Below are 25,958 nucleotides of genomic sequence, written 5' to 3'. Positions count from 1 at the left end.
AACACATACATCTAGATAATTGGCGGCTTTGTATTCTTTGCATTGTATTCTTTGTATTTTTTCTGACAGGGGCCATGTTAACTAAGGGCAGATAACTAGCTCTCCTTTTACTTCCTGGATTTCTGACACATGTGACTAGACATGTGACTAGGTCATGTGACCAGCACATCATCTCAGGGGAGGAAAGTGCCTTTCCCTGAGATCTCGTGAGATTACAGATGAGATTTCCCAGCAATGCTCTGCTGATGACAAGGCAATCCCAGTGTGCATTGGTTTGGCAAACTGAAGTCATTTTGCCCTTTCAAAGCAGGAAGTGAATGATCTGCAAGTGTAAGTATTTCATAATCACAGCATTTTACACCTGACATGTCTATGTTATTATTAATCATACATAGAGGGATGCATTGGAAAATTTTGATTTTTGAGTGTAAAGATCCACTTTAAAATGTACATAGGGGACACTTTAAAAACCTCTACAGCTCAAATTAGAGCCAACTGCAAATGATGGCCCTAGAATTATTCCTCTCACTCTGGAATGCTCGGCCATACTGAATGTGTGTTGTGCAATCAGCGTTTACATATGTACATGTATGTGCACGTCCTACATGCACTCATGTGCTGTCATGGGGCCAGTCGTGTCACTAGAGGGGTGCAGCCCACACCATGACGTCATGGTGGGGTGTCATCCAGTGGCTGCTCCGGGTGAGACCACGCCTCGGGACGCCTGTGCATGGGCTACGACGCTTTTTAAACATATTTTATTAGATTTTATCATTTTTAAAACAAAATACAAACCCCCCTATGTGATAACATTATGAAGGTGACAGTTCTTCTTTATGGAGATATCAGTTGTCTATTACACCCCTGAAGCTGGCCATACACCTATAGATTATCTGCAGATTTTCTATGGTCAGATGGAAAAAGTGCAACAGATTCCTCCATCTACGCTAAACTGTGTGTATGGAGGAACCTCCCACTGGGCCAAGCGTCAGTATCTTGCTAGTCAGCCCCACTGGCTCTCAAAATACCTGAACAATCTGATTGGATGCAGGCATTGTTCAGGTATTTTGGCAGCCAGCGGGGCCAACTAGCAAGATACTGAAACTTGGCCCAGCGGGAGATTCCCCCATCCACACAGTGTAGCGTAGATGGAGGAATCTGTTGCACGTTTTCCATCTGACCATAGAAAATCTGTAGATAATCTATAGGTGTATGGCCAGCTTTACATGTGCCCTGCCTTTTAAATGAAGCATCCAGCGTGGATGTCATCCCTTCATGTGATCATAGCTGACATATTGATTATATGATCAGGAACTACTCTGAATGGTTAATCATGGACATCAGTGGGGACCTGAACTGTCAGTAAAAGCCACGATTGAGTGCCATCAGCAACGCAAAGTGTCACCTGCTAGCTCTTAAAGTAGTGAGGTTTATAAACTTATCCCTGGCATAGGGCATCATGCTGGGGAACTGTTATTTAGAGATTTTAGGTGGGAAGTCATTACAACAACCTCCAGCCGGGTTTGGGATCATTACAAGCTTTTAATAAGCTGCCTGAAACTTGCTGAAAACTTTGCAAATGGTTCGGAAAGCTTTATGTACATACTGCTCTCATTCAAGCTAAAGCCTTTAAGTACAGAAGGATGAGAATAATTCTGAAAGGAGGAGCATATAGGCTCCAGCACCATTCTGTATGGCCTGGGCACTATAATAGCTCCTTGGCACTGGCAGAACTACCAGGGTCGCAGCGGTCACAATTGCACTTGGGGGGGCCCAGCGAGGAACAAGAGGGCCCCCTCTAGATCGTGCCGCTCCTTCCCTGCCGCGCTGCCACCCGCAGCATGTACGGGCGGCTGTGCGGCAGGGATGGAGAGGCTGTCACTGGTCCTGCAGAATGTGCTGCAGGCACCGCCAGGCAGCACATTATGCTGTGAGGACCCTCTCCTCTGACCCCCGCCCCCCGGCCGCCGAGACGAGGAAGAGGGCCCTGCAGGAGACGGAAGGTAAGTCTGGAGTGGGAAAGGGGGGAAAGCATAGCTGACTTTTATTATAATGTATTGCTGGGACTTGTAGTCCCGCATAGCTGGTGGTATTCTGCATTGATGTATGATGATTATACAGAAATGCAGAATAGCTCCAACTATGTGGGACTACAAGTCCCAGCAATACATTATATTATTAAGTAGGGATACACCACTGCCAATACTTGGCATTTTCACGAGTACTCACACTAGTGAAAATGCCCCAATACTAAACGCAGATACCGGTGTTCTGTCGACGTATTCGAATTTGCCGACCTCAGCATCTGCGGTTGCGCACAGACCGGTATTATCGAGGAAACCGGGATTTATTCACAAAGTATTTTGTTTAAATCGTTAATTGTGATGGTTAATAATATTCCATCCATCATTTACTGCCATCCACTATTTTCTGCCATAGACGGTATATTATTAACGGTCACAATTAACAATTACAAACGAATACTTTGTAAATAAATGCCGGTTTCCTGGGTAATCCCGTCTGCACGCAAGCACAGATACTGGGTCAGCGTTCTCGATAGAACACAGCACTAAAATTTTAAACAAGCGGCTGCCTGAGGTCCCGCGCCTGCTGGGGACCTCGGCAGCCTTCCTGTTAACATGAGGTGCCATGGCGTTTGGGGGGGGGGGGGGCTTCATGGTTTCTTGCACTGGGGCCCTGAAGGTTCTAGTTACGCCTCTGCTCCTTGGGCTACTACATCCATGGCATCTTGCTAGCTGATTGTATTTTTTCCAAGCAACAGCTTATCTAAAAAATAAGTTTCCTTTAGCGTGTATGTGTGTGTGTGTCAGGTACACTGTGATCCCTCCTGCCATGCAGAGTTTACAATTACTATGTTATTACATACAGTATAGCCATTAATGGTGCTTGCATGTTGCCGGGGCATTCTCCATTGTACACTGAATGCTGTGCAGTTTATGGCTTCAAGATTGATGTCCAGTGGGGGTCCCAGTCGTTCTGTTAATTGATAGAAAGAATTAAGAATTAGACAGTATCGCAATATTCTTATTTGATACATCTTACTTTCTCTTCTACAGCTTTTATACTTAGCACTAGACTATTCATTTTGACAATTTACTTTTTTAATCAGTTTCAAATTGTGCCTACTGCCTTTACATAAATATTCTCTGTCAACACAATGCTGAGGATTCCTTGATCCATTCTTGTCTTAGGTGCTCTGGAAAGCCAAGCTGGTGATCGAAGGTCTTGCTGTTTCATGACCAGCCTCAAGACAGTGTGCTTATCTGTCTGACATCAATGGATCTGAGCCAGTTGAACTGTGTTTGTTTTACAGTTTGATTGTTTGAAGAATTGGCATGACTTCATACACCTTATCACCAAAGCTGTGGTTTCCATTTGGTTGGTGGTAACCACCTGCACAGCATAGAATGACCATGCACCGTTCAACTGGCACAAATCCAATGACATCAGGTAGAGAGTCAGTCCATTGTGAAATTGGGAATCAGACAACTCAGGGAAAATGGTGGAAAAAAAAGGTCAGGTTGACATTCCAGAACTATGCTAAGGGACGCCCTGTTTAGTGGTGGTGGGATATTTATATAAAAACAGTTGGTGTCTCTTAAAGCACATGTCAAGGCAATATGAAAAAAAACCATACTTCATACATCTCTGCAAGTACAGAAAAATAACTGTTGATGTGCCAGAAATGCTGTATAGTGTGCTCCTACCTTCTTCTTTGACATGACAACATGTCTTTTTGGCTCTGAAAACAAAAGCATTCCCTGTCAGCCCTGCCTACTTGATTTCTTTTTTAAAATCACATTTTATTAGTTCCAAGACCAACATTACGGTTGCTTGAATACCCAGCTTGTGACTGCAGCTGATGGGCTGCAGTCGCTGTTTGAATGACAATTTTCATCCTGGCTCCTTCGATTTTTAAATCAAAGTTTATTGAGCCAGATGGGGCTCCTGTATGGCCAGCTTTTAAGTGGTAAGTTCACCTTTTCACAAAAAAATAAAGTAACTCACAACACCCTCTGTACCATCCCAGTCCCCTCTTCATTTATCTGCAATGATGACCCTTGCCCACCACCCACTCCAGCTCGCACTTGAAAACTTCACTACACTGCCCCAGAGGCTGTATAGAAACTTAAAAGAGAACTATGGGGTAAATGTTTTTTCCCATAGTTCAATTTAGGGTCACGGGAGGATATATTCTAACCTCCTCCCGTGACCCAAAGCTCAGTATATCGCGGGCTATTGCCCACTATATACTGAGAGCGCCACAGCCGGGACAGATTCTGACAATACTGTCGAGATCGACCCAGCTGCGTGAGTGACAGCTGGCTCTGCCTATCTAAAGCCAGCTGTGCCCGACGCCTCCCCCTTTCGTTCCTCTAGTTAGCTGGAGGATCGGAGAGGGGAGGGGGGAATCCCAGTGGGGAGCAGTGCCTGACAGTCACCGCTCACTGCAGGGAGACGATCGGGAAGTGAGTGGATTGGCTGCATGTTTCTGCTCACTTCCCAATCAATAGAGCCGACCTGTGACAGCTTCTTTGTCACAGGTCGGCTCTAACTATGAGGATGAGAGGAAATCACTCCCTCATAGTTCTCCTTTAATGTTTGCAATAGGGAGTCGTCATTGGTCAGTGTGGTCATCTAACCACAACATTTTGAATTTTCGGGAATGCTATACGGTCGGGCATGGCCAGCGGACAAGGGTCAACATTGCAGATAACTGCAGTGGGGACTGGGGGGTTGACTTAGTTTACCAGTTAAATTCTGGTGAAAAGGTACGGTAACCCTTTAAAGAATTTAAGCCCGACAGTGAGGCAAATCAGTAAAAGAAGTCATGATCATCAGCCGTCATAGTTCTCTTATGGCAGGTTTCCTTAACAGTAACTGCTACTAGCCATCACATGTTCCATTGCAGGTTACAGTACAGATAACTGACCTCCATGTTTTAGGGGTGTAGCAAGCACCACAGTCGTGCAGGAAATGAATTTGAATGCTGCAAGTTCTTTTAATGCACAGTTAAAAGTACAGTATAATGGATCTGTAGTCACTAAATAAAAAAGTGTGTCAATGAAAAGAGAATAAGTGCATGTTTGCTGCTACCATGGTTTAGTGATAACTCACTGTGATTCATGAAATTCGCATATTACAAACTTTTAGCTGAGAACTTTACAGGTTTGCTAGCAAAAAGAAAGAACAATATTCACAAGAGCCATTCAATTGAAGCAATGGTTAACACATCAAAAGAGTGGGCTTAAAGCAGTCATATTGTCAGTGTGTTGGAACTGTTGGGGAGAGCTGAGAATTTCGTACAGTGAAAGATACTTTTTTTTGCTTTTAAAAAAAAGGCTAGCCATGCCTTTAGTTTGACAATAGCTTGCTTATTGGCCCTATGAATGGCTATCCCTTAGACTTTACTTTTACCCAGGCATTTGCTCATCTCTAGTATTTGAGCATCTAGTTCTCTATCCCTTCCCATCCCTCACCCCTTTTTTCATTCCTTCTCTTCATTTTCCCCTCATTCCCGTCCTCCTCGCCTTTTTTTTCCTTTCCTCCTCCTCTACATCTTTCTCCCCTCCTTTTCCCGTTGGCCTTCCCACCCAACCAGATTACTCTCCATTAGTTCCTCAATAACCCACAGCCCCAACATCTTGTATATGCCCTTAGCCTGTTCTGAACTCATAGCCCAGTATTACATAGCCTCTGATGAGGCATTAGCCTGGCCCCTTTCCCCAAACGGTCTATCCTTGATCACTCAGGAATGCTACCATTTGTTGTACCTTGCATATGCTTCTTGATTTCCTTTTGTTTATCTAAAAATTAAAATATTTATGAAAGATAGAGATAGATAGATAGATAGATAGATAGATAGATAGATAGATAGATAGATAGATAGATAGATAGGATTTTGTAATACCCTTAACTCTCTTATGGTTCAAAAATATGCACGAGGAGTCAGACAGCAAACACACCCTTCCAGTATATATAGTTTAAGAGGAAATAGTTTAGAATAATACCCTACAAATAGGAGATGCACTATGGAATTCTTAGTGCCAGTCAGACCACAAAAGAGTGGTGATGTGCTTGCTGCCTGACACCACTTGGACATTACAAACCTGGAGCACAGTTAGGGCATCATGAGAATGTATCAGTAAAAAATAAGTCAAGGCAACTGTATTTTTTCTTGAAGACGTTTCACTGGACTTCACTGGTCCAGTGAAATGTATTCAAGAAAAAAAAAAAAACAGCAAGTCCAGTTGCCTTGACTTATTTTTTACAGATATACCATGGCCGGGATGAATGAGAACCTTCACAGACATCATGAAAATGCCTTCTACTTCTCATCTGTCCTAGTAGTATCCAGGTCTATATGACAGCAGGAAGAGGTCCTAGCACCCATCCAACCAACATCTAGTATTGTGCAGCTTGACTCAAACATGGCCTGTACATACCCTAAGTGGAAGCAGTGGAACAAAGGCTTAAAAGAATGGCTAAAGTAAGGACGTTTTTACAAAAACCAGGGGATCCAAATGTTCTTTGCATCAAAAGGTCCTTTTATTAATGAAAACTTGCTATGTTCTCTACAAATATGTGTTCAGAGAGGCAGAATGAAGGTATCTTCTGGCAAATCTCCTGTGATGTATTGTTAGAGTCTGATAAAATAGGGGGTAGCTGATGTAAAGGAAAAAGAATCTTTAAAATTCACCCTGGTGCTTTATCTAGCTTGGTGTCTGCTGTGCATTTCTGCAGAACTCTAGGAACTCAGCAGCACTCAATAAAGTGAAAGTGTGCCTCATTTATCAAAGTGTCTGGAATAGGAAATGGGGGAGGGGGGGGGGGGCAGCAAGTAGGGACCGAGCAGAACAGCCAAGCCAAATGCCGCTCGGCGGCATTCGGCTATTCTCTCACTGCTGTTCGGGATCTTTCAGAATAGGCCAAACAGCATTGTGAAGCCTGCCGTAGGTTCGGCTCAGCCGATCCAGATGTTGGATCGGCTGAGTCGAACTCCTTCTGCACTTCGGGTCAGCCGAACATGCTGAGCATGTTCGGCTAATCCGAAGCCACGCGAAGCAAGCCGATGTACGGCTGATTTCAGCCGATGTACGGCTGAAATCAGCCGTACCAGCCTGAAGTGAATAGCCGAACAGTGTTCGGCTCACTTCACTTCTGATCGGTCATTCACTCGGCTGCCCTCGGCAGCTTTGTGAATAGACCCCTATGTGTCTTGTGGAGTTTCCCAACTGCTGTGCAGGCAAAGCAGGACTGGGATTTTTTATGACCTCTTGGCTTCATCTCTGCAAGCTGCATAGCTCAGAGATCATGGGCTTTCCACACCTCTATCTCAGTATGTCATTATTCTCCAACAGTTGCATAAGGAGCAAAGACCATCACCATCCCAGTAGTTTCCTGTGTTCTCCCTTCTCATTTAGTTGACAAACAAATCAAGTCTGGCTGATGTCAGATGGGAGACCACCACTAGTGATCCTTCCATTGGCAATTTGTCGACATTGCCAGTGGCAGGATTGCAAAAATGCTACCTGTTTGTTCCTAAGGAATCGCTCCCAGTGTAGCTGAGGCAGCGAGATGTTGCTTCAATTGCTAGCAACAAATAATTAGCAGCGTTTGGACATCTGGCTATGGAACAGATTCCATAGGGACAGGCAGGCAACCTTTTTTAGCGGTCCTGCCACTGGCATTTTGTCTCTAGCGGCAGAATTGCCATCTGACATCAGCCTAACAAATGCCTGACAAAAGAGAAGACGAGAGTAAGGGCCAGTTCACACCATATGCAGTTGTGGTGCAGTCCGTTTATATTGACTGCTGCAGTCAAAATACATCACAATGCTTTCCTATGGGCTTTCTTGTGCTTAATTCACACCATTGCAGTCCGTTCAGATGCAGTCAGAAAAACTACTGCTTGTCCTATTTTACCTGCATCAAACTGCATCGAAACGCATCAAAACTGAGCGCAAACGCATAGCAAATGCACCGGAACACATACAGAAAAAAAGACTCAGAATTGATAATGTCATCACCCAGGGACTTCCTCTTTGTAGTGTGGAGAGAAAGTGAAGAGATGGAATTTGTGGATGCAGATGATTTCATCCAATATGTGCGGGACTATCCTCTGCTGTACGACAGCAAACATCCCCAATATAAGAATTATCGCCAGAAGATGGCAAAGTGGAGGGAGATTGCTGAAAAGTTGCACCCAGATTTTGGGGCTATGAACCGGGTACAGAAACAGCAATGTGGTGAGTTCACGTTTTCTCAAACTTCTATATAAGGTCTGTCTAATTAGAATTTTCTAGTGCAGAAAAAAACGCATCAGAAACTCATCAAAACGCATTGCAAATGTGTCAGAACGCATCAAAACGGATCGCAGTGCAACTGCACAGACGCACGCAGTTGTGATGCAGTTTCTGGTGTGAACTGGGCCTAAGGATTAGGGAAGGCTAGAACCACCCAATCACACGCCCAATTTTTGGAAAATGAAAGTTTTTTCCCTGCATTGGGGCTGCTCCCGCACTGCAAGGGTTAACTGCTCATTTATACCTTCTCCCCTTCGCTCCAAATGTCCAAGAACCATTGATGTCATCAAGTACAATGCAGACTCCATAGCCCTTCATTGTATGTGAGGATGCAGAAGAAAAGTCCACAGCCATAGTGGAAGGGGAGAAGAGGAGAGCATGGACTTCCGCTGGCAGCAGGGATCATGTACTGTATGTAAAACAGCTTTTTCCTGCCCCCTAGGCATAAATGTACCGTGTTAACCCTTGCAGTGTGGGTGTAGCCCCACTGCAAAGAAACACTTTTAATTTCCCTGGAGATGGACATTAAAGTAGTTTCTACAGAGAACTTCCTGTGAGGGAATGATTACTTCAATCAGATAGCAGCAACACCTTACCACCTCCCTCTAAGGCCTCATTCACTCAGAATAAAGTGGGGCCGTACAGATCCGTGCACCGTGCATGGCCGTGTCGGGCCATTTTGGGAAAGACAAGTGCTGTGTGTGCTACAAACACTAGAGGAATGTCTAATTGTAGATGCCAGTGGATTTCTTTGGAAAAACTGCAAATGCAGAAAAATGTCCACAAATATGGAAGGTCATAGCACCACCCCGTATTGAAATGTCGGTCTATGCAGGACATGTATGTAAGTGTTCACAGTTGTAACTACATTTTACATGCCGCTTTGGGGCACCGAACAGCAAATTGCTTTTCTCACCAAGGCCTCAATTACTTGTCAGGGAGGGCACATGGGTTAATTTTACATATACACTGCCTGGCCAAAAAAAAAAGTCACACGCTCTTATATTTTATTGGACCGCCTTTAGCTTTAATTACGGGGTGCATTTGTTGTGGCATCATTTCTATAGCTTATGCAATATCAAAACATTTATTTCCGCCCAGAGTTGCATTCATTTTTCACCAAGATCTTGTAGTGATGATGGGAGAGTCGGACCACTGTGTAAAGTCTTCTCCGGCACAACCCAAAGATTCTCAATGGGGTTAAGGTCTGGACTCTGTGGTGGCCAATTCATGTGCGAAAACTGTTCACAGTTACATAGTTACATATAGTTACATAGTATTTGAGGTTGAATAAAGACATTAGTCCATCAAGTCCAACCTATTAGGATCTCATTCTAGGAGCACCTGTACCCCTGTATATTACGGTCCCTTAAGAAATCGTCCAAAAGTTTCTTGAACAATTCCACATTCTTTGCTGAAATCACCGCCTGTGGCAGTGAGTTCCAGACCCTAACTGATCTTACTGTGAAGAACCCCCTTCGCCCCTTGTGCTGGAATTTTTTTTCCACCAATTTTAGGTGGTGGCCTCTAGTTTTTGTAATGGAGTTAATTTTATACAGTTTATCGCTAATGTTGCTACCACCATTGAACATTTTGTACATGGAAATCATATCCCCCCCTTAATCTCCTCACCTCCAATGTGAGTTTGAGCCTGATGAATCCTGGTATTATATATGTGTCATCGGGGAAGAAAAAATCCATCAATGGAAAAACCTGATCATTCAGTGTATTCAGGTAGGCAGCTGACCTAATTTTTCGGGCACATAACATTACTGAACTGACCTATTATCCAGTGGCAGGCTCTGACCTATTTGCTTAGCTAAATCCAGACGGTGACTTTTTTTTTGGCCAGGCAGTGTATGTCATCAGTAAAAAATAAATCTAAAGCTTGAAGTAGACTAAATTGAAGGGCTCCTTCACAAAAGCCCACCCGCTGGTGTGCATGGTGTAGGGGTAGTGCAATGTAATATTGCAATATATTGCATTGTTTAATTTTTTTTACAAAATAAAACTTTAAAAGAGAACTATGGGGTAAGTGTTTTTCCCCATAGTTCGCTTAACCCCTTCATGACTGAGGCCTTTTTTTTCATTTACTTAAAACCCCCAAACATTATATATTTTCTGAAATCCAAGACCCTATAGAATAAAATAGTGCCAGTTGCAAATTTTTATGTTGCACGATATTAGCGCAACTCCTTATCAAACCCCAAAATTTAGTGACAAATGTACTTAAATGCCCCAAAACACAATACAATACCCATTTTTAATACAATATAAAAGATGAGGTTACAACGAGTAAATAGATACTCAACATGCCCAGGTTAAAAATAAATTTAGAGATACCCCAAAATACTGGCCCTAGAATTATTGCTCTCACTCTGGCATGCGCGGCGATACCCAATATGTGTAGCGCTTTTGTCATTTCCATACGTAGGCGCACCCGACACGTGTTTACGTGGCGACGCGTGTGCTCACGGGGACGGGGGACTTTAAAAAACATTTTTAAATTATTCTTAGATTTATTTTATTTAATTTTCATTTTTAAAACTGTTATTTTTTTACTTTACTTTGATTGCTATCACATAGGGGGGCTTACAAGCCCACCCCCCCCCATGTGATAGCAGATGGTGGTGACAGGTACTCTTTAAGGTGATGCTGGGGGTCCAAAATACCCCCAGTGTCACCTTTACACTCCAAATAAGCTATTGAAGTGCAGATCGCACTTCAATAGCTTATAGCTGGGCTTCAGGAGCCCAGCACTGACAGCTCTGGGACCGGAAGTGATGCAATCTGCACCGCTCCTGGTCCCATAGAATGGGGAGGGGATCGACAAACGGTGGTTCGTCCATCTCCTACTCAGCTCCCCGACGACACCAGCGAAGCTGGTCCCGGCCCCTTGGAAGGGTCAATGGAGCCCGGGAAGCACTGCGGGGGTGTCGGGCGGGGTGGGGGCGGCCCCTTCACGGAACTCTAGAAGCGATCTGGCGACAGCTGAGTCGCCAGAATCGCTTCTATTGTAAAGCCGACAGGCGGCTTTAAAAGTTTAAACAGAGTCCCGGCGGCAAAAGCCGCTGGGAGTCTGTATAAACAGCTCCGATGCTTGCGACGTACACTGTACTTAGTCAGTCGTGAAGGGGTTAAGGGTCACGGGAGGACATATACTAGCGTCCTCCCGTGACCCAAAGCTGAGTATATCGCAAGCTACAGCTCGCAGTATCCTGAGACCGCCACAGCCGGGATGGATCCCGACATTACTGTCGAGATCCACCCAGCTACGTGAGTGACAGCTGGCTCTGCCTATCCAGAGACAGAGCCAGCTGTACCCACCCCCTCCCCAGTCTGTTCCTCCAGTCAGCGCTGGAGAAGTGATCGAGAAGTGAGCGAGCGACGGTATGTGTTCCCTCACTTCCCGATCTATTGAGACGACGTGTGAGTTTCATTGTCACATGTTGGCTCGAACTATGAGGGTGAGTGATTTTCACTCCCCTCATAGTTGTCCTTTAATTATTGGGTGCTATGCACTGGATACAAATTCAGACATGCATCTGTAAGTTGTGAACAGGGGGACTTAGAAATCAGTTGCCTAAATCATTTGTTGAGCTATGCAGAACTTTATCACAGTACTGTATGTGTCCATTAAAAATCAAGTGTATTTCTAAAATAAACTAGTGTAATTACCTGAATCTAAACTGCTATCAGACTCACAATTCCCTGTACTGCATAGCTGAGACTGGGATAGAGAGATGTGCTCATCAGTCTGCTGCTTCTCCTTTACTGTCCAATCACAGGCTGGAGACAGGGAGTAAAAAGTTAGGCTTCTAGGCTGGCTGTGCTGTGTTGCAGGCTTGTTTTAAGCCCCATTCACGCCAGATACCAATACCCTATACATTAACGCAATGCAAACTCAAGTTCATTCCATTTACAATCCATTGACTCATGTTTTTGGCTCTGATTCTGGTGTGAATGTACTCTTAAAGTATGTAATCTTTTGGCATATACTGTATCTACTGCCACATGATTAAAAAAAAAAATACAAAATTAGGCAAATACCCAATGACTTACCTGTTCCAGCGCTGCTCGCTCCCGGCTGAAGCACTCCCTGCTCCTGAATGGCTGTAAAGAAGAAGCGTGAAGGCGCATATGCAGTAGAGCGGAAGGGAGAAAACAGACATTGAAGCTGAATGGATGCAACATGGCAGCGCGCACGTCGGACAGACACCGTGAACACGAGGAGTCTGCGGTGGATCAGAGACCGGCACCAGCGCTGCAGGGACTGTCGGAAACGAGTGGAAGGAAGAAGATGATCGCAGCAAGAGACATCAAATGAGGTAAGTGCTTACAGCAGCAATGGGGGGAAATGTTGCCTTTATGTCACTTTAATACCAAGAAAATATCCTTTGGCAGGCAAATTATCTACAATACTGTATATGAATTTAATCAGTGTATTAATGTGTCTGGAGTTTCGCTTTACTTCAGTGACTATTCCTTTCTTTTTTTTTTTGATGAACGGAAGTTCGTCGACCTCCTCCCCAGCTCCCCGCGGACACCAAGATCGCCGGTCCCGGGCTCGTAGGCGGGGGGGCCCCTTCTTCGGGACTCAGAAGCGATCTGGCGACAGGTAAGTCGCCAGGATCGCTTCTGTTGTAAAGCCGACAGTCGGCTCTACAAGTTTAAACAGAGTCCCGGCGGCAAAAGTCACCGTTTGTCAGTCACGAAGGGGTTAATTATTTTTAACCTTTACCAAGTAGACTTCTGGTACAGATGTTTTCTCTCCACTGAACCCTGCTGACGATCTTCCTTTTGCATTATTTTTGACAAAAAGCATATTTTTACACCAGCGGCTCAGCTGTGTCTTATTTTGAAGATGATATTACAAAGGCTAAATTATTCCTTTGTATAATTACATTTTTAAGCATACTTTTCTAATAATGAGCCACATACAGAACTTCTTTAATGGAATTATTTATGAACACGAATACCAGAATTCTGCCGCGTCTGCAGGATATCGTTGAGTGGTAATGAGAGAAAAACAATATTTAATGGTATATGTACACTTTGTTATGTTGAGGTTTGCATCTTGAAGAAGTCATTATCTGAAGAAGTCATTATTAGTCAAATCAGCAAAAGAGCTGGAATGGAACTTCCTGTGCTTGTATACATCGGCTGTATCGGCGACATACTGTATTCCTTCAATTGTCCTATTCTTTAACGCTTTCAAGTTGAATCTAAGGCTGGGCACACACCTTACAACCATCGCAAGACTTTTGTCTTGCGATGGTTGTAAGGTACTTAAAAAAACATACGATCTGCCTATGTTGCATAGGCAGATCGTACTTGTGATGATCGCAAGCCACGCCCCCTGAGGGGGGGGGCTTCCGATGACCGCAATGCCGAACGGGCAGTGTGCGCTTGCGCACACCGGCCCGTACGGCTGTTATCGTACGGACATGCCACAAACCCGCCGAACATCGTACGATGCTCGGCGGGTTTTCGAACATGTCCGTAAGTCGTGCAACCTTACAGTAGTAGAGGTTTCCACACACCTTACGATAATCGTACGATCGCGGGATTTCCCGCGATTAGATCACATTTATTGGCTTAACAAGGGTCAAATCCAACAAAGATGTGATCACATGGGTCTAAAAAGTCAGGTAATTTCCCATGAGGTTGTTGTGTGTATTATATTTAGATCTTTAAGATCAAGCACAATTACCTTACATTGGGTCTTTACTCAAATGTTAGCTTACAGTAGTATTATAACCTTTTTTTGCATAATGAATCCAGATCAAACACATATACATCACCTAGCAAAGTATTTATTTACATTTTTGCCCAAGCGCTTACAGTCATCATGCTTCCAAACAGCTCCAACTCTCTCAGCTCTGCTTCCCTAAACTTCCTGTCTAGTACAAGGTCACAAGGTACAGCAGCTGTCAGCAGTCGTCCATCTACTAGCTTGGATAAAGGAATTGCTGTGTGTTTGTGGACACACACACAGCTTACTAGCACACAAGGGTGGCTTCATCATAGGACCCTGCAAGGGAAAGGAGCCGCCCTAAAACAGGATATCAGGGCCAGGGCTCAGGGGACCAGCTGATTCTGCAAGAAGCTAAAACCTTTAAACATCAAGGAGCAGCATCCATTGTAAGTGTTTTTATCAGCATTTGAAATAGCTGCCAGAACCATTCTGCGCACTCGTTAAAATGCTGAAAATTAGTTAAAATCCCCCAAAACATTATATATCTTCCGAAAAGCAGAGACCCTGTAGAATAAAATAGTGGCAGTTGCATTTTTTCACGTCACTTGATATTTGTGGAGATATATATATATATATATACACACACATACATACACTATATTGGCAAAAGTATAGGGACGCCGGGCCTTTACACGCACATAAACTTTAATGGCATCCCAGTCTTAGTCCGTAGGGTTCAATATTGAGTTGGCCCACCCTTTGCGCTATAACAGCTTCAACTCTTCTGGGAAGGCGTCCACAAGGTTTAGGAATGTGTCTATGGGAATGTTTCACCATTCTTCCAGAAGCGCATTTGTGAGGTCAGGTACTGATGTTGGACGAGAAGGCCGGGCTCGCAGTCTCCGCTCTAATTCATCCCAAAGGTGTTCCATCAGGTTGAGGTCAGGACTCTGTGCAGGCCAGTCAAGTTCCTCCCCCCAAACTCGCTCATCCATGTCTTTATGGACCTTGCTTTGTGCACTGGTGCGCAGTCATGTTGGAACAGGAAGGGGCCATCCCCAAACTGTTCCCACAAAGTTGGGAGCATGAAATGGTCCAAAATGTCTTGGTATGCTGATGCTGTAAGAGTTCCCTTCACTGGAAATAAGGGGCCAAGCCCAACTCCTGAAAAACAACCCCATACCATAATCACCCCTCCACAAAACTTTACACTTGGCACAATGCAGTCAGGCAAGTACCGTTGATATTACATAGGGCACTTACTTACTCATACCGGTTGAACTGCCAGAAATGCACTAAGCTACTAAGTCCTGTATAGACTGACAACACACAGCACAGTGGTGTCAGCTCTGCCCATTTTTCTTTTGTTAAACCACTCAGACCCACCCCCTATCTATTGTCCACAACACAGAGAATCATTCATTCTGTAGTCCTAACTGAACAACAACAGTAGGAGGGCTAATTAAACTCCTTGAGATAATAAAGGAAGTGTGCACAAAACACAGGTGTGCTTTGAACTGCTAAATTGATCAGCATGTATTTGTTGCACATATCAAACAGATATAATAAAACGCTTTCAATTGTATATTTAACAGACCAAAAGAGAGAAAATGAGATTAAGGTTTACATATACTTTCAGGTCATGTCACACTGGTGATCCTGTTTCCGATGGCAACTCTCCAGTGCAGGGGCGTAACTAGAAATCACAGAGCCCCATAGCAAAATTTTGTATGAGGCCCCTTTGATCTCTCTAAGGTGGGCTCTGCCGGGTCACCCTCAGGTGGGCTGGTCACACACCTTACCTGTCCGCCTCCTCTTCCTCCACCGTCGGTGATGAGCCCCGCCTCCTCTGTCCGTCGCCGGCCCTCCCCCGTCACCAGACCCCCACCTCCTCCTCTGATGCCAACCACTGGCCCCCACCTTCTCCACTGCTCCACTTCTCCCTGTGCCCCGGGCCCCATAGCGGTCACCTGGGTCGCTATGGTGATTGTTACGCCACTGCTCCAGTGACAGAATTGCAATAGAATGCAGAGAAAATATTCCATTGCTCCCATGTGTCGCTCCCTCACTTTCCCAATGAGTGAAGAGTTGCTCCTCTGCTGACGGAAGTGCTTCAGAATGTGGCCAGTGAGGGTGCAACGGATGGAAAGTGGTGACTATTTATCTCTACCCTGTTTAACTCTGCATAGCAATCATGCCACTGGTGACTTGGCACCACCCGAAGGATCTCTAGTATGGCATTGCCCTTGTTGTCTTCAGCACAGGCTATGGTCTCCTGGATGGCATTAGTGGATCGCTGATTAACATTATTTGTTGCGTGGAGTTGCTCTTTAAGCAGATATAACTAACCCATCCGTCATTTAATGGCCTTTACATCAGAGTATCTGTCTCCCGGATCACTGTTCATGGGGCCTTTCTTCACATCTGAAAGGTTACAATTAAAGGTTTCACCTTTCAAATATTGCCTTCATAGAGAGCAGTCATGTTTTTAAAGTTAAATAGAATTTGTAATATATGGTGGATGAAGATACAGAGCCCTAGAGACGATTCAGATCCCTAGCTGATTATATCTAAAATGTAAAGGAATTGTTCCTCCGCTGGTGATACTTTCTTATAAATCACGTCAAGGAAGGAATCATTTTATTTTGAAATTTAGAGAGTATTTACACTTTTGTTCAGAAAAGAATCACTCTTCTCTGGGGGATCAGTGCACATTGCAGGGATTTTAACCAACTTTGTTGCAGTTTGCTGTTTCTGTTCTGAATAGGTGTTTGTTGCCCTTAGGGAGTACCTCACAAAAAAATGTAATTCCTATTGGAAGGGATGCCGAAAATGAATCTTGCATCTTAATGCAGACTTCTGGAAAATCAGTCAGCCAATTACAGAAGCAGGAAGTGACATTTCTGGGGGAGTTCTGTACACCAAATGTATTTCATGTGTGTATTTCGCTGGCTGGCTTGTGTGTAGCTTTAAAGAGAACCTGTCTCCACAAAAAAAACTGCAGGTAATTGCCCAGAAAAATGAAAGCAAGGGTGCGCAATTCCTATTGCCTGATACCCGGGACATAAAGTTTACAGGTTCCCGCCAGGTGTTTTTTTTCAACATATACAGCAGGGAAGCCACCACTCATTTTGTACAAGTGAACTTTGCGCACTTGTAGCATCCTGCTTCACGTGAATGACAGCTGTGAGCATCCTAGGGCTGCTATCAGAGCCTGAATGTCTACTCAAGGAAAGCTTTTACAGGTAAATAACATAAATAAAGTACCTTAAATGCACATATTATCTCATGGAAACAATGTTGATAAAACAATTGGTCTGGCAATTTTTTTTTTTTTTCGATCTTTAAAAATGGGAACTTACTCTTTAAGGCACTGGGCAAAAGTATCACTTGGAAGCAGGTGGTTAGGGCAATTTGTTTCATATTTATTTGCACAGCGTGGAACAATTTGAAGTATATTTATCAGCATCTCTGAGCTCTATAGGACCTTCTTCCAGTACTGTTGTGAATGCATGCTGATAAGTAATATCAAGGTTAATTGTAGCTGAGAGTCAGTTATAAACTCACAACAGGAGCTTTGTACACTATATGTTATAGGAAATGGTAAACTGGGCCTTTTCCAGGCAAAGAACAAGGCTACATATAGATATAAAACAACATGCTGAAGAAACAGGTGATATAACGTAAACATTTGTCAAGAGCATTTGTACAACTAGGGATGCACAGATACTTTTCAGGTACCAGTGCCGATACTTGGCATTTTCATGAGAACTATCAGGGTGGCAGCGGTTGCAGCTGGAACCTGGCTCTGGCACTCCACCACTGTCCTGAAATCAGTAGTCTGTATTGTTTTAGAAAAACTGTCACATGACAATAAACAAAAATGTATCAGTACTTGTATCTGTGAGTACTCGGCAAGTACCAGTGCTCGCAAAACTGGTATCTGTGCATACCTTTATTTATATTTATAAAAACAAAATCGTACATTAAAACAGAGATGTACAAATCCCAGAAGCTCCGTGTGCTCCTTACAAATGACAGCTGCCTCCTAACTTTTGAATTTTTCTCTAGTGTAGTCTTGGAGCTCAAAAGTATTGGTACATGTACTCGTACTTGTACCGAGTACTGTACTTGGTATCTGTGCAACCCTAGTACAAACCTTTTATGAATGAACAAATATCACCCAAAAAATTGATCTATTCATTCACCAGCTACTTCCCATCTGACGGAAAAATAAAAATTGAATTGCCCGACTCACTGCTCTGCATTCCAGCACTAGTCCTCTTCTGGGTTAAATGACACCGAGTCTAATTCAACACACTTCCTGTGAGCCTATGGTGTCAAGGAGCCACCTCCTGGGGTTGCATCATGAAGCCACCTTGACATACCTTGCAGGAGAGAACATAATTGCATGAGCAACGTTCACTGTAACATGCAGAACCACCCAATGCCAGAGGAGACCAGGAGATGAAGAGGACTCTGTGTGTTACATGACCAGCCAGAAGACAGCTAAAGGTTTGTATGATTGGGGTGATACCTTGTCATTGGGCTTTAAAGCAGAACTGCATTCAAGTGGTGTAGGGTAGAGTTAAATTCTTGGCCAGGTTTTTATCAGCAGGTAGGGTAGTGTAGGGTAGAGTTAGATTCTTGGCCAGGTTTTTATTAGTAGGGTAGTGCAGGGTAGAGTTAGATTCTTGGCCAGGTTTTTATTAGTAGGGTAGTTCAGGGTAGAGTTAGATTCTTGACCAGGTTTTTATTAGTAGGGTAGTGCAGGGTAGAGTTAGATTCTTGGCCAGGTTTTTATTAGTAGATAGGGTAGAGTAGGATAGAGTTAAATTCTTGCCAAGGTTTTTATCAGTGGGTAGGTAGGGTACCGTTAGATTCTTGGCCAGGTTTTTATTAGTAGGTAGGGGAGAGTTAGATTCTTGGAGAGTTTTTTATTAGTAGGTAGGGTAGAGTTAGATTCTTGGCCAGGTTTTTATTAGTAGGTAGGGTACAGTTAGATTCTTGGCCAGGTTTTTATTGGTAGGTAGGGGAGAGTTAGATTCTTGGAGAGGTTTTTATTAGTAGGTAGGGTAGAGTAGGGTAGAGTTAGATTCTTGGCCAGGTTTTTATTAGTAGGTAGGGTAGAGTAGGGCAGAGGTAGATTCTTGGCCAGGTTTTTATTAGTGGGTAGAGTAGGGCAGATGTAGATTCTTGGCCAGGTTTTTATTAGTAGGTTTCCTCTTGGCAGCTGACCATGCAATGGATGAATTTGACTGAATTCGACCAGTGTGTGGTCGATATGTTTCGGCGGCCGATATATCGGTGCATCCCTACTTTGAACACCTTTGGTTTTGGTGTACCAAGAATGTATTTAGCGGATTTCAAATAGAAGTTCGGTTGGACCATACTATTCAAGGCCTAGTCAAATGATAATGCACAGTGTCAGTCTCTGTGAGAATGAGACTTCCTGGTTAAAATATTAGAGGGAGCCTATTTCCATGCAAGGGCGTTATGTAATGTAGCAGATGTTTTACTTAAATGCAATCACAGTTTTAATCTTCGCTTGGCAGATGGTTAATTTTTCCAAATTGACTTTATCCTTAAAGGATCACATTCCATTATAATGTTTGTGTTTGTCGTACGGCTGCTCTTTTCTGGAGGTAAGTAGAAGGGGAAGTAGGAATTATTTGTGATTGATGTTATCATCGAGGAGTCTTCTACTAAAATGTTCCCACTATACATTTCACAAGAGGCTGCGTGGTATATGGAATGAAGGGAGCAAGATTGAATGTATTGTAAATAGGGCTGCAACAACTAATCGACATAATCGATTATAATCGATGATTGAAAAAGTTGTCAACTTTTTCAATCATCGATTAATCCGCTTCCTATTGGTTGGCCCTGTTCACGGCTCCACACACGCTGCGCGCCACACCTCCTCCCCACCTCACGCTCGCCGCTGCCAATCCCGCCCGGCTGCATCCACGCTCCACACGCTGTTTATCCGATTAACCGATTAATCGAATTTAATAATCGGCTAACTAATCGATTTTGAAAATAATCGTTAGCTGCAGCTCTAATTGTAAAGCTATAGTAGAACTCGGCAGTGTGGTGTTCGGGTCTCAACGAAGAGGGGAAGGTACAACCAGAGTCATATTCCCGGGCTGCTCACCCCCCAGAATACTGCATGGTTGGGTTTGACAGTAAGCAGTGTATGGACACACCAGTGGAATTCAATTTTATCATCTTTTATTATTTACATAGGATTCAAGTCTAAACACGTGTGGGCTTGTATAAGGTCCAATGGACTAGATGAGGTTAAATTAATAGTGATTAAACATATAGCTACACCTCACCATTTTTTTCTTTCCTATCCTACATTTAGTAGGTAGCACTAAACAAGATAAGGTAGCCTAAAAGCGTTTCTCAACCATCTTGCAGCCATGGCATCCTGTAAAAGTATGCAAAATCTCAAGGCACCCCTGTCTAAATGGTAGAAAAATGTAAATGTAAAATAAACGTGTGGTCTGTACAAAATCCATACCAGACTCCTAACAGGGGTCTGGAATGGATTTTAAGGGCGGTCCCAAGTAAAAACACAAAAAAGTGGGGTTTACCTTTCACATTAGAGTCCCCCCTTCACACCAAAGCTCCTTTCACATCAGAGCCCCCCTTTCACATCAGAATTCCCACTTTCACATAAGGAGCGCACTTCCTATCAGAGGCCCCCGCCACATCACTAGCCCCCATTTCAACTCAGTAGCCCACTTTACATTAAGAGGCAGCATGGCAAAGGGTGGAAGGTGGGCCAGGCGAACTTCGCTGGACCATGTGACCATGACTGTGTGAAAGTTTTGAGACACCCTCGGGAAAGCTAGGAGGCACCCCAGGGTGTCACGGCACTTAGCAGCCATTGGCTCTAGTTTCCTGGCAAGCTTTAATTTGGCCTTGTTATGTAGGCCCATGCCCTGCTAAACTGTTACTTTACATTCTAAGTCCCCATTCACACCTGTGCAATTTGTCGCATGACAGCTGACATGTGACAAAATTAATCCAATTATTTTCTAAGGGGCTTGTTCACACATCTGTATTATGCTGCCATCCAACATGGAAAAAAAGAGCAGGTACTTCTTTTGGTGCTACATAGTGCATACCCCTCTCTCAGGTTTTTCTAATAAGATGCATATTACATCATTCTATGTCAGTGGTGGTCAACTTACTTGGTATAGGTAATATAATTAGAGAGCCACCTTTGCTGCTTCCCATCCGACCGACCGAAAGCACCAGGTCCATGATGTTCTTAATACGGCCTTACGGGGGCGGGAGGGAGCTGCCTCTCCGCTCTGATGTCATCCAGAGAGCAACAGCGTGCGGGTAGGTGGATGGGCGAGGGGGCGGGAGGGAGCAGCAGCCGTTCTTCACATGTGAAATTGAATTACATGTGCAGCTACCCCGAAGGTAAGACCTAGCGCTATCTTCAGGGATGTCTGTAATATAAGACCTACCCCGAACTAGGTCTTATATTACAGAAATCCCCGAAGATAGCACTAGGTCTTATTTTCGGGGTAGGTCTTACTTTCGGGGAAACACGGTATTAGGGACCTTTTACAAATGTATGTTCCCTACAGTACTTTAAAATTTTACTTGTGGCTTAATTAATTCTCAGTGACATTATATGGAGAAAGAAATGACTGCAGGTTTGGCACTAAGGTTCCATGTAATGCTGCTATTACATTATTCTATATAATAAAAAAAAACACAACCTCGTACTCACTGTGAGATCCACTCTATAGGAAGGGGAGGTAGCCCATGTGCTGACTTCTCAGAGCTCACAAGGCAGTTGGATGTGGTCTATTTATTGAATACAAATGACAAACAAGTCATGTGATCATAAAGCGGTTTGTTTCCACATTACCTACTGAGACGAAAACTTCAAAGTGACCTTTGCTAGTATCCCCAGGACCAAGCTGAACACAATATTCCTAACATGTGCAAATTGAAGCCAGGCATCAGACATCACAGCCAAAGGATGAGTAAACTGTCCTTGCAGAGACGCACACTATGTGATCCACCCACACGAGACGGGAAGGAATAAGCCTCTTGTTTTTTAAAGAAACTTGGAAATAAACAAACTCATAAAACATGCGAGGCTTTGTGTTCCATTTGCTTCTTATTTTAGTTCCAACTCAGCATGAATGCAGTTCATGGCATCTCATGACTATGACACTTGTGGGCACTGCCAGCAGAGAGATCTAAGGATCCATGGCAAGTGGACACATTAATTCCAATTGCTAGTGGTTCCTGCTGATAGGCCAGCACCGGTGTATCAGCATGCCTCTCCTAACATTATTATTATACAGGAATTATATAGAATCAGTTTGCATAGCACTTTACAATATAGGGGAAGACAGTACAGTTACAATGCAATTCAAGGCGAGATGGTTAGGAGGGCCCTGCTTGTGAGAGCTTACAATCTAAAAGATAAATGCAAACCTATAACCATCTAGGTTTATGCGTATATCTTTAGACAAAATGATCTAGAAAAAAGAAGAAGGCAACCAGCCATGTATTCACAACTGCACAATTTTTCTAATTGAAGAGAGAGATCTTTCTCCAAATATTCAAGCTTGTATTGAGAGAGTCATGAATGATGGATTCGTCAATTTTTGTCCCTTCGTTCCAAACCCCAATAAACACTCGGACTGCGCGACATGGATTTCAACAGCCACAGCAGCCCTTTTATTAAGCCAAACAACTTTAACAATAACCAAAGTAATAAACCAAATAATATACACAAATAATACTGTAAATGATGGTTGACCTGAGAAGGGGTCCAAAAAGTCCTCTCCTACCACTCCGCCCATGTCCCCAGCCGCACCACAACCAGCTCGAGGACACTTACTCCTTCTGGGTTCCCATGGGGCCAGGCTCCGCCCTTTACAAATCCAGACACCAACAGAGGGAAGCACCCATACCAGCTGAGGGCCCCTCAGATTTTGTAGACCCCCAAAGACGCCCTAACCCGCCAAGCTGCCGTGAGTCTTCACAGTTACGGTCAGATATATTCCTCAGGACCCATTCAGACAATCTCCAGACCAGACCAGATTGTTTTCGGACCCAAAATGCATCTTAAGGTACCCCTATGCTGCGTATGGCCTCTGTTCACATCAGCGCAGTCCGTTCCAGACCAGACCAGAGAAATACTGCTGGTCTTATTTTATCTGGTCTGGAATGCACTGGAATGCATTGCAACGCATAAAAAATGCATACAAACACACTGGAACACATCTGTAAGACCATTTTAAGCTTTAAAAAAAACCTCTCCCGAATGCAGCAAAATCACAGTAAAAACACGGCAAAACGCAATGCACCGTGTTCCAGATCTGGTCCGGAAAATGGTGTGAACCTAGTGCTGGTTCCCCTCACTTCCTGCTTTTGCAATCACAAAGAAAGAGAAAGAGGAAATCCATAAGGAATTCGGTGGGGTCACAGACAGTCGTAAAAACCTGACCATCATGGTTCTAGCCTTACCCAGTTCAATACAAAAGTAAAAACCATCAAAAAATAAGTTTTGACTAAAGTTGACCATTAAAGGAATAAAAAAAAGTAAAATAAAATAAAAAAACAGAAGGCAACTTCTAAGAGTAGTAATACGACTCTCATAGGCTGAAAAAAATATATTGTTTCAATGCTCGCCATTGAGAATAGTTGGGTTGAAATATATTACTGCGCTAATATATCATTTATAATAAACTTCATTTTATATTGCCAAATTAAATATAAAATATAATCAACCCAGCCATATCAAGGACTTCTATTAATAAGATTACCCATTCCAGATACATGTGCCCAACTGATGTTCATAATGGTCCCCAGGTGTTGCACACTTTGGTCTACATCCCTTCCTTTGTAAGGTTTTGGTTGAAGATCACTTCTTCTGTAGTCTATAAAATGCCACCAGTGGCCCACTAAAAGGAATCTGTCACCAGCAAAAAGAATGCTTAGATAGGCAGCCAAACGCTTAATAAAATAACTTTTTGTCCTCTGACTCAGTTCATGGCAACATGTTACAATGTAATGAGAAAGTCACTCAGGATGAAGCCCTTCTGAACTATTACATACTTTTTCCAGGTACTGAGCAGCGTACGGATCCCCTAGAGACATGCAACTTTCATATATAATATTCTGTAGGTTGAGCAGCACATATATAACCAATGTAGTATCACATGTGCATTTGCCAGCCTCCAGTAAAGCCATACAAAATCTTCATGTACATTCAAATGCGGCACCATACCAACTTCTTTGCAATCAAATGCATTATTGCAGATCTATTACAATCATCAATCGAGCAACAGTTTCAAGCGTCCCCATTCTTCTTCTGGATCACTGGTCAAAAGCACTAAACAAAAAAGTTTAGTGCTTTTAATAACAAGTGATTCCAGCATCAACCAAAAACCGAAACACAAGCTTTCCATGGACTGACCTTTTAAAGGACAGTGTATTCATACCCCAAACTAAAACCCCAATTCTAAAAAAGTTGGGACGTTGTGTAAAATCTACATAAAATCAGAATACAATGATTTGCAAATCTCCCGAGCCCAGATTTTATTCACCATAGAAAATAGAATAAGATTTGGAGACGTTGCTGCCATCAATTTCAAAATTACCTTATTTTTTTCTTAACATGGTACATTTTCTCAGTTTAAACATTTGATATGTTTTCTATTTGTTAGTGTGAATAAAATCTGCGTTTATGAGATTTGCAAATCATTGCATTCTGTTTTATGTAGATTTTACACAGAGTCCCAACTTTTTTGGAATTGGGATTGTACTTCTCCTAGACATTGTCTTTAGTACCAGGCTTATCTATGGACTGAGCCCTCACAGAGAGACACAGGGTAAATCAATGCACGCAGCCAGCAGTGTGTACGTGCACAGACACCGTGGGACACAGAGGACACAGCAGTCAGCGTTGGATCAGAGGCCAGCACCAGCGCTGGAGGGACTGCTGAAAACTATTACTGGAAAGAAGAAGAATCGGATCAAGAGGCATCATTTAAGGTAAGACCTTAAAGTGACACACAAGGATGGGGGGGCATTTTTAAAGTGAGACACAGGGGTGGGGGGGGGTGGGGGGGGGGGGGTTGGCTTTAATGTCACTATAAGGTAAGTAAAAAATAGGACTTAGAACTATTTTCTTTACAGCCAAGCTTAGCAAGTTTAGTGAGAGGGAGTAGGAGGGAGGAATGAGAGTTTTTTAATTTTTATCATGGAGTTGGAGGATTTAACAACTTTTTAAACATCTGTTTTTATTGTTTTAATGCGTTAATGAAATTCTAGAACACAAAAGCAGGATCACAGGATGGTGTAATCTGATCAATAACACTGGATATTCAACAGTGCAGATAGAACGATGTAGGCTTTGCCAGGATTCATCAAGTGACGTCTGCTGGTATGGAGGCTCTTGATAAATACGTCAATTGCTGACCTACTTCCCAACATGGCTATCATGAGAAAACGATGACTGCTATCTCTGTACCCCTTGATGAGCTTGTGTGATCAATAAAATACATCAGCCATAGATCATCATAAAAACATACACAGCAAACAACGAAGGCAATTCACTACATGGTGGGAAAAAAAACCCCAAAAAAACATCATATGTCCAACATATATATTTGTTTCCAACTTTAACAAAGTTATTTGTCTTACTTTTGCTTATCCTATTGGGGACTGAGGGTTCAATCAATAGATATTCTTTAGAGAACCATTCAGTCTACAATAATAAGAAGTGTTATAATGTGAAAGAGGATTTAATGCCATTGTCAGCTCGATATGTACCCTACGCTGCATTAAAGACATTGTTGCAAAGATATTATGCAGATTTTTCTCTTTTAGGGAGCGTTCACACCACAATCAGAGCCAAAAACGGGAGTCAACGGTGGTAT

The 25,958-nt window shown here is 43.3% G+C and overlaps 1 protein-coding gene across 1 annotated transcript in view; it reads right to left on the bottom strand.

Annotated features, from left to right (window-relative positions):
• The window catches only part of EGFLAM (EGF like, fibronectin type III and laminin G domains), a 117,622-nt gene that overhangs the window by 75,527 nt on the left and 16,137 nt on the right, over nt 1-25,958 (bottom strand). Inside the window, exon 2 of the mRNA XM_018564600.1 lies at nt 2,888-2,997. Coding sequence (XP_018420102.1) covers nt 2,888-2,997 — 110 coding nt within the window. The remainder of the gene's footprint in view (nt 1-2,887; nt 2,998-25,958) is intronic.

Source organism: Nanorana parkeri, unplaced genomic scaffold, assembly GCF_000935625.1.
Source record: "Nanorana parkeri isolate BGI_ZX_2015 unplaced genomic scaffold, ASM93562v1 scaffold764, whole genome shotgun sequence".
NCBI classification, from domain to species: domain Eukaryota; kingdom Metazoa; phylum Chordata; class Amphibia; order Anura; family Dicroglossidae; genus Nanorana; species Nanorana parkeri.
The sequence above is the reverse complement of the archived record's forward strand: the minus strand, read 5'-3'. Positions and strand labels throughout refer to the sequence as shown.